Raw genomic sequence first — 17896 nt, 5'->3', positions numbered from 1 at the left:
ACCTGGATGCACAGGCTGATTGGAAGGACCCAACACCACTTTTCTGGCAAGTGTGGCTGTTTTTTTTTTTTTTTGCCTTGCTCATATCTACTTTGACTGCCATACTCAAATTTAAATTGAATTCAAGCTCTTTTGGATTTGCAACAGCACAAGTAAATGAAATGGTACAATATATGAACCAACCTCTCTGACAGAACGGTCCATTTGTCGGTAAACCATCAATACATCCACAGGTGCCTTCATTGAACTCATCACAGGCTCCATAAGTGATACAGCTGTCATAGGGCCAGGCATACTGCTCCTCACAGACACAGCGATATCCACTCGTGTTTGAGTAACACACTGATGAATGATGAACAATCAGTTACTCTCATGTTATGGTTGTGGAGAAGCAACTTGTTTGTATTATTTATATACGTACAAGAATTAAACATTTACAAGGCTTTCTTGAGTAAACACAACTATATGGTTATAGTATAAAGAATAATTGAGGCATTTGTCAAAACAAAGTGCATTTTCAATCTGATGTTCTTCTCACCTGTTGTGACGTTGATGTCAGTGATCTCAATTTGTTCACTCGTTGAGAGTGGGACAGGCAGGTCAAGGTCAGACAACTCCATTTTTAGTTGGTCAGCATCTACTGTTCTCACCACAATATCAAACTCAAATGTGTACACTTCTATAGGACCTGTGTAGTAGAAATATTTCATCATTGCTTTAGTCACGAACCCCAGCCTTTGATCACACCAAACCTGGTCAACCAACTGCCCATGGGACCCTTTGATCATCTGATGATGCAACTGCCCTTGTGACCTTTTGACCCTTTGATCATTTGATGATGAGTGCTTTCTTCTTGACACAATCAAGAGAGGGTGCAACGCCTTAAATGCAGAGAGAACACACAGCGTGGGAGGTCAGTCGGGCTGCTGCCTTAAGCGGTACATCATACTGGCCTCCGGGCCCCTGGTTTTGAAACTGTTGTTAGCTAATAAATGTCTTACAATGTTTGCAATCTTTCAACCTGTCTCTGTCTGCTTGCATTGAATTTGTTTTACTACACCTGTAAGGGATAGTAATGCAGAATGCAATGGTGACTTCCTTTGTGTCTACTGCCAAATCACAGCTGTAGGTATATTCTTTACCGACCCAACTCTCCCTTGAGCCATATTGCTTTAGCACCACTAAGAATATAGATGAAAAGAGGAAATTATACAAAGTTAGAAACACACCTATGCATGGGTTGCTGCTGCTAATAGGCAGAGATGAGTTTGTTGGATTGTATCCTTCCCAGCAAGAGCAGTTGTAGCTGCCAATGATGTTGGAGCAGTTGGAGTTTGGACCACATCTACCAAAGTCACATTCATTTATATCTGTAAGAAAAAATAACCTGTAAGGAATTTACTTAGCAAAAAATCATCCTATGAGAACTCTTTTAAGAGTGACTATGAATATGGCAAATGATCATTACAGATAGGCCTAGTTTTTACACACAAAAGCATGCACAAGGAAAAACAATTAGGCATGTAATGAAATTGTATTAAAAAGCAGGAGACCTATGCATGGATTTCTGGTGCTAATAGGAAAAGATGAGTTGGTTGGGGTGTATCCTCTCCAGCAAGAGCAGTTGTAGCTGCCAATGGTGTTGAAGCAGGTGGAGTTCAGACCGCATGGATCAAGGTCGCATTCGTTTACATCTATCAACAGTGGGAAAAAAAACAAGGACAAAATATTGGGGAACGAATGTAGGATAAACAATTCATAGATATTTGTGTAGAAAATACAGTAGACAATTTTCTAACCTGGATGCACAGGCTGATTGGAATGACTCAACACAACTGTTCTGGCAAGTGAGGCTGTCTTTTGCCTTTACTCAAATTTAAATTGAATTCAAGCCCTTTTGGCTTTGCATATCACTTTTGTGCAACAGCTCAAGTAAATGAAAGGGTATATGAACCAACCTCTCTGACAGAACGGTCCGTTTGTCGGTAAACCATTAAGACATCCACAAGTGCCCTCATTGAACTCATCACAGGCTCCGTAAGTGATACAGCTGTCATAGGGCCAGGCATACTGCTCCTCACAGACACAGCGATATCCACTCGTGTTTGAGTAACACACTGTTGGATGATGGACAATCAGTTACTCTCATGTTATGATTACAGAGCAGTGTGACTAACTATCCCTTGACTTCATTGTTTACATATGTATATGGTGAAGCATCATTCATGAGGCTTTCCTGAGCATTTCAGAGGACCAAATGTCAATGAAGCACATAAAACTAGACGCAGAAAGCATTAAGGATAGCTGAAGATTTTCTATTTAAATCATCGTTGATACAAAATGCATACTCAATCTGATGTCATTCTCACCTGTTGTGACGTTGATTTCAGTGATCTCAACTTGTTCACTTGTTGAGAGTGGGACAGGCAGGTCAAGGTCAGACAACTCTGTCTTTAGTTGCTCAGCATCTACTGTTCTCATCACAATATTGAACTTGTATTTGTACAGTTGAGGAGGACCTGTTAGATATAGTAATGTCAAATGCAGCTTTTTCTCTCAAAAATGAAATAACTGTAATAATCTACATGAGACAGAGTTGTATGTTGAACTCAATGATACTCTGCTTTCTTTGCAATACTGAACACTTATATGTTTAACCATGAAAAGCCTGATGAAGATGTCTGTAAAATGATGGTCTTAATATCTGCCATTATCTGGCCAAAACAAAGCATCACAAAAGGGCTCGCTGTAATACCAGAGTAGCTCACATCACTGACAGTTTATCCAAGCATGTGAGTGAGCGACTTATTTCTAGCATTGGATACACGTTGTCTAGAATTTATTCAATATGCTACGCTTCCCTTCCTTTCTGCAACTAAAAATCCAATTCATTTTCTCCATTGAAAATGGAAGACATACTGTAAATTGTTAACCATCCAAGGTGGCTTTAAAACCAGCTATGACATTAAGTCATTGTATGTGCTCATATAGACACCATAAGGTCATGGGGGCATCAACCTTGTTTTGAGAAAAATGTATTTTATTTATATTTTCATGAGAAAGTACTATACCATCCAAAATCCTAACGCGTTAAAAGCTGGTAAAAGCAGAGAAGGAAATTGGTGTCCTTAGAGTTTGCAATTTTACTCATTTTTTCATTCAGGCATTCAGATCAATTTCCAAAAGATGATTTTATATTCCTCTTTTTAGTCAACTAGCATGGGTTCAAATACTTATTCTCCCCACTGTATATAACATCTGCTTCCGTGCAATAATATGGTCTGATGCTACATAGGCCAGCCATTACTTTCAAAATCATGGGGCAATCCTTTGGGTGAACGCTATGTAGCTTAATTCACAAACGAGAAGGTCATGACAAGGGTGATTTCCTGACATTTCAACAATGAAAGCAAGTGCAACAATGAAACCTACTGCGAGTAGTTGCCAAATTTGCCACTAGTCACTAGATGAGATAGATGGATAAGACATGCACATGAGGCAAAAAATTAGTTACGCAATTAAATCCAAATAAAAAGCTACAGACCTATGCATGGGTTGCTGCTGCTAATAGGCAGAGATAAGTTTGTTTGAGAGTATCCTTCCCAGCAAGAGCAGTTGTAGTTGCCAATGATGTTGGAGCAGTTGGAGTTTGGACCACATTGATCAAAGTCACATTCATTTATATCTGTAAGAAAAAATAATCAGTAATGAATTTACTTAGTAACCTTTACTTTATTTAAACAAAAAAAACGAAAAAACGTTTTAAGAGGGACTATAATTATGGTACATGATAATAGTCCCAGAGTTTTTACACACACAAACACAGAACAAAATAACTTCTGATTTACGTGGAGAATTTTTACACACAAAAACATGCAGACAGTTATACAAATGAGTTACATTAAATCAAAATAAAAAGCTACAGACCTATGCATGGATTGCTGATGTTAATGGGCAGAGATGTGTTTGTTGGAGTGTATCCTCTCCAGCAAGAGCAGTTGTAGCTACCAATGGTGTTGGCACAGGTGGAGTTCAGACCACATGGATCAAAGTTGCATTCGTTTACATCTATCAACAATAGAAAAAAAGGACAAAAGATTTGGAAATGTATGTAGGGACAAACAATTCATACATCTGTACAAATATATCTTCGGACCTAGATGCACAAGCTGATTGAAAGGTCTTTTTTTTTCTATCTAGCTTTACCACTATACTAAATTTGAAATTGAATTAAATCCTTTGAATTTGCTTTCCACCCCTGTGCAACAGCTCAAGTTAATACAAGGGTATATGAACCAACCTCTCTGACAGAACGGTCCATTTGTTGGTAATCCATCAATACAGCCACAGGTGCCTACACTGAACTCATCACAGGCTCCATAAGTGATACAGCTGTCATAGGGCCAGGCATACTGCTCCTCACAGACACAGCGATATCCACTCGTGTTTGAGTAGCACACTGATGGATGATGGATATTCAGTTACTGTCATGTTATAGTTGAGAAGACACAAGACTCATTGCAACTTGATTTCATTATTCATAAGGAATACATTTTCAATCTGATGTTATTCTCACCTGTTGTGACATTAATGTCAGTGATCTCAATTTGTTCGCTTGTTGTGAGTGAGACAGGAAGGTCAAGTGCAGACAACTCCATCTTTAGTTGGTCAGCATCTACTGTTCTCACCACAATATCAAACTCAAATGTGTACACTTCTGCAGGACCTGTAAGGGATAATAATGCAGAATGGAATTGGGTCTTTCTCTGACCTTATGCCTACAGCAAAACAACAGCTGAGGGATATCCTTTACTGATCCAACTCTCCCTTGAGCCATATTGCTGAAAGGATTGGTTCGTCGTAAACACAACCCAGGGGTCTTTACAGTATATTTATTGGGTTCAACATTTAGTTTGGGAGTAAAATTGCACTAATCGGAGGAGTTTTCAGCTAGAACATTATTTGCATTCGCAAAATGCATAGAACCATGTCAAAATAAATTGCAATTTTCAAATCACTGACAAGGTTCAATATGGTAGCCTCAAATCAGTGGGCATGTTTGACTTCTTGCAGTGTTGCGTAAATGCACCGATCAGGCTGAATGTAAAGCAAATTTGTAATGTACGTTCAGCCATATATGCGCACCACTGCAAGAACGTGGCCACTGATTTGAAGCTACCAGAACACAAAGAAATAATTACACAGACTTCATTTACAGCCCTAATTTTAACAGCTCTGTTCACTTTCAAAGTTTAAAATACTTCAATCTGACTGTAGAGATCCTCTCCACACTAAGTATAAGTAGTCTGGCTATCACCATACTAAGCTCAATCTTTTAAGATTGAATGTTAGTATGGGGAGTCTGCACTTTATTTCTACTGCACAAGAGGCGTGATCAATGAGCATCATTCAAATTACTCTACGCTTGGATAGTCCTTCAACCAATCAGATCAACGATCCGGTGTGTGTTATGGATGAGCTAGTGTCTGATTGGAGCCAAAGGTTCTGGCAGGGAACAGAGGATATAGATGCACAGGTTTCCAGCCTGAGCTGCCGAGCGAAATCCAAATTCGCCGGAAGGTCAGGCAGGGTTCACCCAGCCAAAAGTATAAGGTTATGTTGGGCTTAATCGGTGGTTTGGAAATAGAGATTTATTTTGCCATGACTCCATGGTAAATGGACTGCATTTTACATAGTTGCATTTTATATTTGGCTGTAATTTGAACTCATTTACTGTATATCCATAGATAGACCCTAGGTTGTGTTTACCACAAGCTAATCCTATCAGCATCACTAAGAATATAGGGGAAAAGAGGAAATTATACAAAATGAGAAACACACCAGTGCATTGGTTGTTGCTGCTAATAGGCAGAGATGAGTTTGGTGGAGTGTATCCTTCCCAGCAAGAGCAGTTGTAGCTGCCAATGATGTTGGAGCAGTTGGAGTTTGGACCACATCTACCAAAGTCACATTCATTTATATCTGTAAGAAAAAATAACCTCTAATTTATTTGAAAAAATAATACTGAATTTATTGAGTAAATAACTCATTCAAGAGGGACTATGAATACAGTACATGATAATAGTCCCAGAGAGTTTTTACACACACAAACACACACTTGAGGCACAAACTAGTTAAACACTGAAATCACAACAAAAAGCTAGAGACCTATGCATGGATTGCTGGTGTTAATAGGCAAAGATGTGTCTGTAGGGGTGTATCCTCTCCAGCAAGAGCAGTTGTAGCTGCCAATGGTGTTGGCACAAGTGGAGTTCAGACCACATGGATCAGAGTCACATTCGTTTACATCTAGAAAAAAAAAGATACAGTATATTACTCTTTTGACCTGGATGCATCTGAATGACCTAACACCACTTTTGGGTAATTTTCAAAGTGAGGCTGTTTATATGCCCTGCTTATATCTTATTTCCTGCCATACTCAAACTTAAATTTGATTCAATCAGAGGTGGCTGTGCATACCACCCATTTGCACAAGCTCAGGTAAAGTAAATGGTACTGTATATGAACCAACCTCTCTGACAGAACGGTCCGTTTGTCGGTAAACCATTAAGACATCCACAAGTGCCCTCATTGAACTCATCACAGGCTCCGTAAGCGATGCAGCTGTCATGGGGCCAGGCATACTGCTCCTCACAGACACACCGATATCCACTTGTGTTTGAGTAACACACTGTTGGATGATGGACAATCAGTTATACAGTAGTTGTGGAGATGCATGACTCACTGCAGTTTGAGTTCATTTTTTAGTTTATGTATACCTATACGATATTAAGATCTTCATGAGGCTTTCTGGAGCACATACAACTGTGTGGATGTAGTATTAAGAATAAGTTAAGCTTTTGTCATTTGTCAATACAAAGTGCATTCTCAATCTGATGTTTTTCTCACCTGTTGTGACATTGATGTCAGTGATCTCAACTTCTTCACTTGTTGCGAGTGGGACAGGAAGGTCAAGTTCAGACAACTCCATTTTTAGTTGGTCTGCATCTACTGTTCTCATCACAAGCTCAAGCTTGTACATGTACACTTCTGTAGGACCTGTAAGGAATGGTAATGCCAAATGCAACGGTGACTTCCTTTGTGCCTACAGTCAAACCACAGTTGTGGGTATCCTTTACCGACCCAACTCTCCCTTGAGACATGTAGCTTAAGCATCACTAAAAACAACAGGTGAATTGAGAAAATACAAAGTGAGGAACACACCTATGCATGGGTTGCTGCTACTAATAGGCAGTGATGAGTTGGTTGGTGTGTATCCTCTCCAGCAAGAGCAGTTGTAGCCGCCAACAAAGTTGGAGCAGTTGGAGTTTAGACCACATTGATCAAAGTCACATTCATTTATATCTATAAGAAAAATAAAATATCTCATCTACAGTATTCAAAGGAAAAATTTAGAATTTATTTAGCAAATAATTCTCCTGTATATACGAGAACTGTAAGAGGGACTATGATGATGGTATGCTCATATAGTACAAACAAAAACAAGCATATGAAGTAAAATAATTAGTTACGCAATGAAATCAAAACAAAAAGCTAGAGACCTATGCATGGATTGCTGGTGTCAATGGGCAGAGATGTGTTTGTTGGGGTGTATCCTCTCCAGCAAGAGCAGTTGTAGCTGCCAATGGTGTTTAAGCAGGTGGAGTTCAGACCACATGGATCAAAGTTGCATTCGTTTACATCTATCAACAATAGAAAAAAAGGACAAAAGATTTGGAAATGTATGTAGGGACAAACAATTCATACATCTGTACAAATATATCTTCGGACCTAGATGCACAAGCTGATTGAAAGGTCTTTTTTTTTCTATCTAGCTTTACCACTATACTAAATTTTAAATTGAATTAAATCCTTTGAATTTGCTTTCCACCCCTGTGCAACAGCTCAAGTTAATAAAAGGGTATTCATATCAGTCACATTCATTCATATCTGTTAAAGGACCAAGAAGGAAAACCAATTTAAAAAAAGGAAAAAAGAAAACACATTCTTCCAGTTATTTGTGTACAGTCATAACCATTCACAGGAGGAAAATGGTCAGTATGGTCAGACACATCTCCTTTATAATTTGAGGTCTTTTTTAAAAAAAAATTGTTTTGTCATGCCAACAATATAGGAATACTGAAGAGTCCTAGCCTGGGGATACCCATACGAACCCCTTGCCAAATTTTGGATTTGCTCTACACCCATTTTCAATGTTCCTAAAACATGGGCACGCAATTATAATCGCTAAGCCAGGCAGCTGCTATATTACACTCTGGGGGCATGTTCAAAGTTAATCACCACTCTTACCTCTCTGGCAGAACTGTCTGTCTCTTGGTAAATCCTTAATACAGCCACAGGTGCCTTCATTGAAACTATCACAGGCTCCATAAGTGATACAGCTGTCATGGGGCCAGGCATACTGCTCCTCACAGACACACCGATATCCACTCGTATTTGAGGAACACACTGATGAATGATAGACATCCGAATCAAAGTGAATCTTTTTTTTGCATCAGAAGATTTCATGCAGATTTTAAGCGTCAGCCAGAACTTCTGATTTAGTCAAAATTATTATTGAAAAAATGGATGGAAACCAAAATAATGAAGCATATACTGTAAATGTAAAGGGATGGTTTGGAGGAATGTAGCTTTCCATTTAATTCAATCTGACAATTCAATTCATCAATTCAGTTTATTTCTTACCTGTCGTGACATTGATGTCAGTGATCTCAACTTGTTCACTTGTTGCAAGTGGGACAGGAAGGTCCAGTTCAGACAACCCCATCTTTAGTTGGTCAGCATCTTCTGTTCTCATCTCAATTTTAAACCTATACTTGTACAACTGAACAGGACCTGTAAGATGTTTATGCAAAAATGCAACTGTGTCTTTTTGAAAAAGGAAAGTTGTCATAGGCTACATGAGAAAGTCTTGTGTATAGAACTCAAGGATATGTACAGTAGTTATAATAATGAACACACTTTCATTTACTCTTTCATGGTTCCTTATTTTTACATTGTAGAACACTGATAACTCAAAATTAAATGACATATGTAGGGTTATCCCACCTAATACAGTTACACTGTGGCAATGTTGTGAGCACGTACCGTACCGTATTGATTGCTGCAACGTAGTTGCAAGTTAAAGGAAAACTCAAAAGAAGGATGCGAGTACTGTCAGTAGAAAAAAACCTGGGCGCGCATAATTACAATCGCTAAGCCACAGTGCTACCCTCTGGGACATGATTTTAAAAAAAGAAATGTTTCTCTCTGTACCAACTGGCAATGTTATCAGTAGACCAGCTTACATCTCTTGAAGATGCTTATGATGATGTCAATAGTGTGCAAAGCAGTCATGAAGGTAAACAAAGGCTAATTTAAAAAATCTGATTTATTGAACCTAGTTTCTTTTCTTCTGCTAAACAGTTGTCTGGCACAAGGTCAAAACCGCAAAAGTTGGCTGCATTGAAGAGTGTGAAATATAAAACATGTTGCTTTGTTTACTCTTTCTGTTTACTGCCTACTGTAACGCCACATATGTTCATACATTTTGAGTCTTCAACACATTTTGCTCTACAATGTACCAATAAAATAAAGATCCAGAAAAGAGTGAGTGTTTTCCAAAACTTTTGACCGGTGATGTATGTCTTTAACTCTAAAACTCAGATGACAACTTGTATGAAGTAATATTGTGGACAAACCATGTGGATAAAACAGAGCATCAACAAAGGACACTACATTGTGAAGGAGTGCAAAATGTAGTAAGGAACACACCTATGCATGGGTTGCTGCTGCTAATAGGCAGAGATGAGTTTGTTGGGTTGTATCCTCTCCAGCAAGCGCAACTGTAGCTGCCAACCAAGTTGGAGCAGGTGGAGTTTGGACCACATGGATCATAGTCACATTCATTTATATCTATCATGATGAAATGAGAATTAAAAACAGAAGGAAAAACAACTTTAGTAAAAAGTGCACAGTGCCGTTCACATTTATTGTCACCTCTAGTTGACTAAAGCAGGTAGGCTATTTATATTTTGGTATTAAGGTATTAATATAACCTTGAAGGGAAGCACATTTATTTAGAGAAAAAAAGATAAAAATCACACAATGAAATGAATAATTTAAAAAATATATATATTTTCTATCAGGTAATAAAGTGAAACAGAGGTAAAACCAAGGGGCTGGGCTAGCACAATGGCTAAGGAGCTGTGCTAGCATGCAATAGTCCTTCAAGTAGTTGACATATGCAAGTTGAATTGAATAGAAGCATTTGCTTAACTTAAATGTAGTAATTTTACAACAGAAAAATTTATATCTATCTATATAGCAACGTGTATTGACCTCTTAAAAGTCAGGGAATGGCTATACAATCTAAGTAACTGTGAACATGCCCTTAAAGGAATAGTTCGGAATTTTGGACATAGGACCTCATTTCCAACTTTACCGAGGTGATATAGGTCGGTGGAGACCGTTTTTATCGCGTTTAGCCCCTTCCTTCAGTTGCAGCGTCCCCCTTTGCTAACGCTGGTTTTGAGCTAACACATTTCTACGGTAACATCAGTCTGACATCAACAACAGTCTTACTCACTCCACCGCACACCCGAGACAAGTCAATTAAATCGTCGGACTATCGATATACATGTCCGTGTTGATAGAATAATTTTAGAAATAAAACTAACCTTGCAACTCAATGATTTATTACATTTTGAGGGACTAGTTTCTCAATATCAATCCGCCACTGCCATACAGGGAACAAAGTAGGCTATTGCAATGCGATGCAAGGTTCGTTTTATTTCTAACATGGTTCTATCAACACTAGGCATGTGCATCGATAGTCTGACGTTAAAATGTATTTGTTTCGGGTGTTCTGTGGAGTGTTTTCAGTGGCAGGCTGGATGTTACCGTTGACTTGCGTTATCTTGGCACCAGATTAGCACGAGATGAACGCTGCAACTCATAGGAAGGGCAGAAATTCACTGAAAATGGTCTTCACCGACCTATATCACCCAGACTGAGTTGGAAATTAGGTCCTATGTCCAAAATTCCGAACTATTGCTTTAATAACACTTAAAACAACAATTGATAAGTTCCAATCAGCTCCACCAAGGATTGTCCCAAACACGGGACACATAGACCAACAGGAAAACAGTTTAAATTTACTTCATTGGTCTCTGCTGACGTCTATGTGATACTGTAGCTCTGTCCATACTGTATCTTCTACTGTGGTTATTCCATTTAGCCTATAGCTAACCTATAGCTAGCCTATAGCTAGCCTATAGCTAAAATGGAGTTAAAAGATAACTAACCCACTTCAAAAAGATGCAGGACATGTTCTATTTTCACGAAACACTGTTTTTATATACTTTTGCAGACAATGGGTTTCCACATAACCAAATGAAAATTCAAACACTAAAACTCACATACCAACACATGGGTTGCTGGCGTTAATAGGCAGAGATGAGTTGATTGGGGTGTATCCTTTCCAGCAAGAGCAGTTGTAGCTGCCGGTGGTGTTGGAGCAGGTGGAGTTCAGGCCACATGGATCACATTCATTTACATCTATAAAAGATTCAAGAGCCAAAATAAATAAATCAAAATGATAAAAAATATTTTTTCCCAACGGCAAAGGGCCACAGACATGATGAACCCATGAGCAATTAACTAACTGGGAGTTTTGCAGCAAACTTGTGGGTGATTTGTGGGGAAAAAGGCGGTGGCACAAAACTAGCATGTGTGGTTTTTCCGCTCAGAGGCGCTAGGGGGAAGCGAGTCAGCCGTCATTCAACCAGAAATAAGTCAAATAACCATTCCAATGACTCCGAAGCTGATTAGATAAGGCAAATCTGTCAGCGCATCTGTAGGAATCTGCCTGCAGGATTACACTACTTATTGCTTTACTAAAACCTGTTTGTGACTAGCAGAGTATAGCCTACATGCATCTACAGTTCCAAGATGTTTACTTATTTTCCTTCACTATTGACTGACAAGGAATACGAAAACATAGACTGAAAAAAGCAAAATGTGTCCCATGTTTGAATGACTGAATAAAAATCCAACGGATAGCCTATTCATCCTGCAAATGAGTCTTTGCCTGGGACTTGATAAGGTCAGCTTACAGTACATCTCGTGACGTCTTCACGTCTGAGCTTTACACACTCTTTTTGCTTCAGACCACGTTTTACTTCTTGGTCATTGGCCTAATGATTTTTACTGTGTGTAAAATAGGAATTTTTTGACTAAAAGCCAGACCATGCCTGTGTTTGTTCATCGACACGCGCAATTTTAAATGGAAGTGGAGTGCATAGCGAGAAATTTATCACCGTCATGGGTATGCGATATCAACACTCGCGCTTGCTCTTTGCACCACGTTGCAAGATATGGCCCAAGAAGTCTACTTACCAGCTCTTTTCACTCTAAGGAGGGGTTGAATGTTTTCCTTGTTTGTGAGCTGTAGAAGAAAATAAATACATTAGATAAATAAATGGATGGATTATGGATTAACTTTTCATTATCAAATTGTTTGAGTGCACATAAATAGCCACTGCTTGCAAAGTTTGTACCTACTATTATGTAACAACGTTTGAATCAGGTTTGTATGTTGTATGGGTCTAAAAGCAGTTCAAGATATTGGTACAAAGAAAAAAACAGGACACCTGATAACAATAGTGGTCAGGTTTCCCAGATTCGTTAAGAAGCTTTTACTGTGAGTAAGAACTTCTTAGGAGCGCTCTCAGAATGTTTTAAGAACACTCCTAAGACGTTTTTAGCACTTAAGAGCTTCTTGACGGATCTGGGAAATGTGGCCATTAGCAGCAGCTCTAACAATAGTGAATGGCTGTAATAAATAGATATCCAAAGATTTCTCATTTACCTTAGATGTGGGACTTTCACTGAATGCCCCTGTTATCATACAGCAGATAATTGTGATGAAGGCCAATGATTTCTTGAGTGCCATGCCTGTCAACATTTAATAGAAATACATGAATAGCCAGTATTTTTTAGAGAGAATAAACTTGTTGATAGTGGTGTCTTCATTGCTCTAACCACCATAGTCTTGATATACACAAATACGGAACTGCAGACCTACTGAATTGTATGCTAGAATTTTGAAACATCCCAGAACACACTGTCAAAAAACAAGGTTGCTTTTAAAAGTAAACATGTAATAATGTTGAGCCTTATTCACCAACCTTTCCAATGAAAAAAGTTGCTCTTAAAACCCACTTACATGTACACTTTCACTAATGTTCACTAAGAGTCTTGTCCTTGCAAGATTTTTTTTTTATTTTTAAATATCAAGAGCATGCACTAAATCGTAACATGGAAACGAAATTCCAACGAGCGCACAATGGGGATTTTACCAAAACTAATTAAGACCAACTGTCATGCATTTTCAATTTAAAAATAGATGGGATTCAGCATGATAAAAACAGATTTGCGAACAACTCTGAGGTTTAAGAAACTTGTGAACCTGACAGCTTCCTGAGGAACTTTTTAAAAGGAGAACTCCAATGACCCCAGAGTGTATGTACAGCAGCACTGCAGCTGCCTGGTAACTACCTGTTGGCAGCATCAACTCAGGCAATAGGTAGTACCTTTTTTTTTTCTCGTTGCGACAGTACAAATTTAGGAAACATAATCAATGTTGGCTTTTAATCCATGCCAGCCTGCCATGGCAGGCTTAATAGAAACAAATTCAATGCAAGCGCTTGCATTTTAACTACTTATACCTACACTGCCCTAGAGCGAACCCCTCGGTGCACCTTTTGGTCTTTAAAACTATGCTACCTAGGTTCTATGGAAATATAAAGCTTATGTTCATATCTTTATCAGGATAATCAGGGTAGAAATGGCAATTTCAGTCATTTTCAGCCATGAATTGTTGGATTTTTGAGGGTCTCTGAGAGGGGTCCCAGAACTCCATAACAAAAAACAGCTGGAGGGTTTTAAGTATATGGCTGTTCATAGTTCCACATACTTATCACATATACAAAGTATGAGCCGATTTGGCCGACCCCCTTCTTCCCACCTCTGCCTGGTTTTCTCATGCAATGACTCTTAACAGGAAGTCAGTGCAAGGCCGCCAGTACTGGTGTCTTGCGTTCTTGTTTCCTTGTCCAGGTAAGCAGTCTAGCAGCTACGCTTTGTACTAACTGTAATCTTGAAAGAAATGATTAATTAATTCCAGTATAATGGCCATTGCTATAGTCCAATCTGGAAGTAAAAAAAAAAGCATGTATGACTTTATCAAGATCTACTGCAGTTAAAATGTTAACTTTATAGCTATTGCTTTTAGCTAACTTTAGACCATTATTTGCCACGTATTCTTATAAATTTTGGAAAATGCCCTACGGAAACTCCCCATAGACTAGATGCTACACTATGCTACATAGCATTATGTGAGGAGGAGGTGGGAGGCACACTGTTTCATAACAGTATCTAAAACATGAACTGCATGGCATATAAAAGGTGAGTGCTATTTAAACAATGGTACAACACGATTCTCCAATATGATCATGACAACATGAAGCTCTGCTAGACCCTGAGCAGCATGCAGAGCAGACACCCATCCTTGTCACTCTCTTCGCCCAAAGCATAACACTGACTCCAGCATACGTAGGCCCAGACTGTTTTCTGAACCCCAGGGCTGCCTTGTGGAGCTCTGCTAGGCCCTCGTGTAGACACCCACCCTCACCATTGTCCCCACCCTAACCTACACATTTGTCTCCAGCCTATACTAGGCACAGCTCTAGTGCTGCCCTGGGCCTCAGGCACGTGCAGAGAAGGGGGGCTACAGGGGCTCTAGCACCTGTCCGTTTGCTGCTTTGAGGTCCAAGTTCCCTTTTAACAGGACCCGTTTTTTACTTTTTAAAATGTGTAATACTTCTTGCTAGTTCCAACTTGAATATCAGCAGTTCTATGTACGCCTGATGCTGAGGGCCTAAAGGCCAGCGCCCACCAGACACATACGGGGCACGCCGCGAAAAGAAAAAAATTAGAACTCCATTGTTTTTAACGGAGCAAAGCCCAGAAGCGTCTGCCATGCAGCAGCCGCACAGGGATAGGATAGAACACCGTTCTGAAATCCTGCCGACAAGCCCACACCTCAGACCCTAACCCTAATCTGATATATGCATATGATTCCAAAGAAATGTCTCTCGCTTTTAAAATATTCCGTTTGTCCATTGAAATGTAAGGATAAAAACAGATGTGTTCCTGACTACAATGAGAAATAATGCAATTATCATTGTCACATACACGTATCTTAATTTCCGCCGAAGTAAACGTTCTATACTTGTTAATTGATGTCACACATGACATGTTTTAAAATATGGAATTTCCTGACATTTTAGGTCATCTTGGAGTTTGCACTCTACTGAGTTTTACATACGATATACAGCTTGGCAAACAGCAAAAAATGGATTCCGTAAAAAAAAATACCCCTCGAAAAGTCGGTTTGACAACTTTACTCAAAAATGGCAAAGGGCGTCACATTATCTGAAAATCGACATGGGACACGGAATGTTCTGCTGAGGAATGCAGGCTAGTTTCCTATTACTGTAATTCAGTCTAGTGTTTCTGGTACTGTCGATGTTTGACTGACAGCAAGGAAGCATGGCCGAATGCTTTAGTGAGTACATACAAACACACACACTATCTACAGTATCTGACCCTCACATCATGGGAGAGGAATGCGGATACAATCATGCATTTGATCTGGGTGTTCTTTGACACACACACACCCAAGGATGGGGAGTATTTATGATACATGTAAAATATGTATTTCAAATAAAAAATATTGTAATTTGAAAATAGCTTCATATTTGGTATCCAAATATTGTACAGGTGTATAGGCTATTCTAAAAATACTGCCAAATATAGTTGGCAAACGCAATACCTTTGGTGATGTGATAAAAGTGCAAAACAATGAATATAGCCTCTGATTGGTGCTGATATACAGTAGTAATTTCCCATACTTGTGAACGGATTATTGCAGTTCAAGAAAGTGATCCAGTGCAAGATGGGTAACGTGTATGTAGGTTGCACTCAATACACTTCCTCTCTCACAACCCATTCACTCAACCACATGGTTACTGGCTCACCCACACTGATACGTTTGCCTGGTTTAGAACTTACAGTAAGAACAATTTTGGCTGTGATGTGTATGTGTCCTGCAAGCAGCTGCATGTTACTCAAGGCACCGTTCTGACCTGGGCAATGTGTGCTGATGTTGCTGACGTTCATGAGGCTATTGTTGTCCCGATACTGGGCAACTTGGTAGGGAAAGTAACATGATCATCCAATTAGAACATGGAACCGGTTATGTGGAAGACATGCAACATTGCTCAGAATATTGTCACATGCATCACCAAAGTAGCCTGGAAGCTACCCACTAAATTTGAGGTTGAACATTCTGTCTGGACTTATTCCACTGAAACGCAACTATGACCGAACCAGAGCAGTTCAAACCGACTGCACCAATCAATTGTCTGGATGGGCAGTGATGGACAGATGAGCAACAGAGCCATAGACATATACGTATAGTATTATATCTATGAACAATGAACATAGCCTAGTCTATGTCAACTGAGTGCGCTTCAATAGATTTTGTTCATAACAAAAGGCCTGTCGCTAGAAAAGCTAGATTTGGATTCTATTGTGTCTGTTGTATGAGATATTGACCGCAACAACATAAAAAATGTCATATCAGTTGAAACACGCCGCATAATCACATCCCAATCATGCATATCAGACTCACATTCTGAGATAAATAGCTCTTCCCACTCGTCAACTATACACAATGATTCTTCAAAAGCTTGCTTTGCTAAAACAGGCATGTACGCACGCACGTAAAAAAAAAAAAAAAAAATCAGAACAAAGTGTAGACGTCATAGCCTACACCAGTAGGCTAGGCTTATTGGCAGGAAAGTAGGCATCATACACTGGTAGGCAAATGGAAAAAATGGGCATGTTTTTAAAAAACATTTAATTCAAATGCCTGAAAACACAACACCAGCTTTGTGTATGGTAAATGGCGGTGCAGACATAAATCACTGATTTGGAGTTTAACAGGAAGATATGCCTCAGTAGCTTTTGGCCATGTTATTCAAATTTGCCTAAACAATACTCAATGCTAGACTGCATTATATAGTCTCTGCTCTGTTTTTATGGACGTTGGAAGAATCCACGTCGTTCGTGTCGTTGTTACATAATTAAATAGCCTTCCAACCGGTTGCAGCGAAACGTTATCGAGTGGTTTCAGTTTCTCTCGCGTAAACGCGCACATGCATGTATTGAATGAACGCTCGTACCACTTAATTGCATGCCTGTATGTTTGAAGATGCCAAATTAACGAGTATTTTCTGATTGCAGAAAGGTTTGTTTTCTTTTTCTGTCGGTCCGCAATTACTTGATCAATTGCAAATCAGACGAGCGCCAGGAATAATTTCACTCTGTGGCTCCGCGGGCCTGCAGTGTTCACATTGCGGACCGGTGCCGGTCTGCGGCCCATTTGAGAAACAGCTAGTAGTACTGACATTAATTCAATGCACAAAGACTTCGTTTTAATCAAAATTCAAATGAACACAGTAGGCCTATGTGTAGCTGAAGTCACTGTCAGAGGCTTAAAAGTTGAGGTGAATAACAGTGATTCACGCCCCCCCTCTATGCTGCCTCGTCCACACCGCCCCCCAACACTGTCCAAACACCCCCTGGGCTGGCAGCCAAAAACGATCTATAAAAACTTGGCCGAAGAATTACGATAGGCTACTGCTTATCATATCATATGTTGTGACTTTATAAAGTTTATGGTTTAAATGACCATTAGACGTCTCTTAGCCTACTCTAGCGAGGAACCTTGAGAATGGGAGTGCACATTGGGAATGCACAGGTCATA

The 17896-nt window shown here is 39.4% G+C and overlaps 1 protein-coding gene across 5 annotated transcripts in view; it reads right to left on the bottom strand.

Annotated features, from left to right (window-relative positions):
- LOC134097577 (fibrillin-1-like) overlaps positions 1 to 17896 on the bottom strand; it is a 55432-nt gene that overhangs the window by 17658 nt on the left and 19878 nt on the right. For 2 of the 5 annotated variants that reach the window (XM_062550476.1, XM_062550475.1), the window contains exons 2-23: positions 12872 to 12957; positions 12400 to 12448; positions 11425 to 11559; positions 9775 to 9915; positions 8707 to 8856; positions 8311 to 8469; positions 7563 to 7703; positions 7225 to 7365; positions 6910 to 7059; positions 6533 to 6691; positions 6169 to 6309; positions 5842 to 5982; positions 4577 to 4726; positions 4301 to 4459; positions 3928 to 4068; positions 3545 to 3685; positions 2370 to 2519; positions 1959 to 2117; positions 1554 to 1694; positions 1230 to 1370; positions 539 to 688; positions 184 to 342 (exon numbers count right to left, since the gene is read on the bottom strand). In XM_062550476.1, the coding sequence (XP_062406460.1) occupies positions 184 to 342; positions 539 to 688; positions 1230 to 1370; positions 1554 to 1694; positions 1959 to 2117; positions 2370 to 2519; positions 3545 to 3685; positions 3928 to 4068; positions 4301 to 4459; positions 4577 to 4726; positions 5842 to 5982; positions 6169 to 6309; positions 6533 to 6691; positions 6910 to 7059; positions 7225 to 7365; positions 7563 to 7703; positions 8311 to 8469; positions 8707 to 8856; positions 9775 to 9915; positions 11425 to 11559; positions 12400 to 12448; positions 12872 to 12955 (3082 nt within the window). In that variant the 5' untranslated portion in view covers positions 12956 to 12957. Of the gene's footprint in view, positions 1 to 183; positions 343 to 538; positions 689 to 1229; positions 1371 to 1553; positions 1695 to 1958; positions 2118 to 2369; positions 2520 to 3544; positions 3686 to 3927; positions 4069 to 4300; positions 4460 to 4576; positions 4727 to 5841; positions 5983 to 6168; positions 6310 to 6532; positions 6692 to 6909; positions 7060 to 7224; positions 7366 to 7562; positions 7704 to 8310; positions 8470 to 8706; positions 8857 to 9774; positions 9916 to 11424; positions 11560 to 12399; positions 12449 to 12871; positions 12958 to 13978; positions 14119 to 17896 lie in introns of those variants that run through there. The other 3 variants (XM_062550473.1, XM_062550474.1, XM_062550477.1) reach the window with 3 other exon arrangements.

This window comes from Sardina pilchardus, chromosome 12, assembly GCF_963854185.1.
Source record: "Sardina pilchardus chromosome 12, fSarPil1.1, whole genome shotgun sequence".
Lineage (NCBI taxonomy): Eukaryota > Metazoa > Chordata > Actinopteri > Clupeiformes > Clupeidae > Sardina > Sardina pilchardus.
Note: the sequence above shows the minus strand (reverse complement) of the source record. Positions and strands in the feature narration are given on the sequence as shown.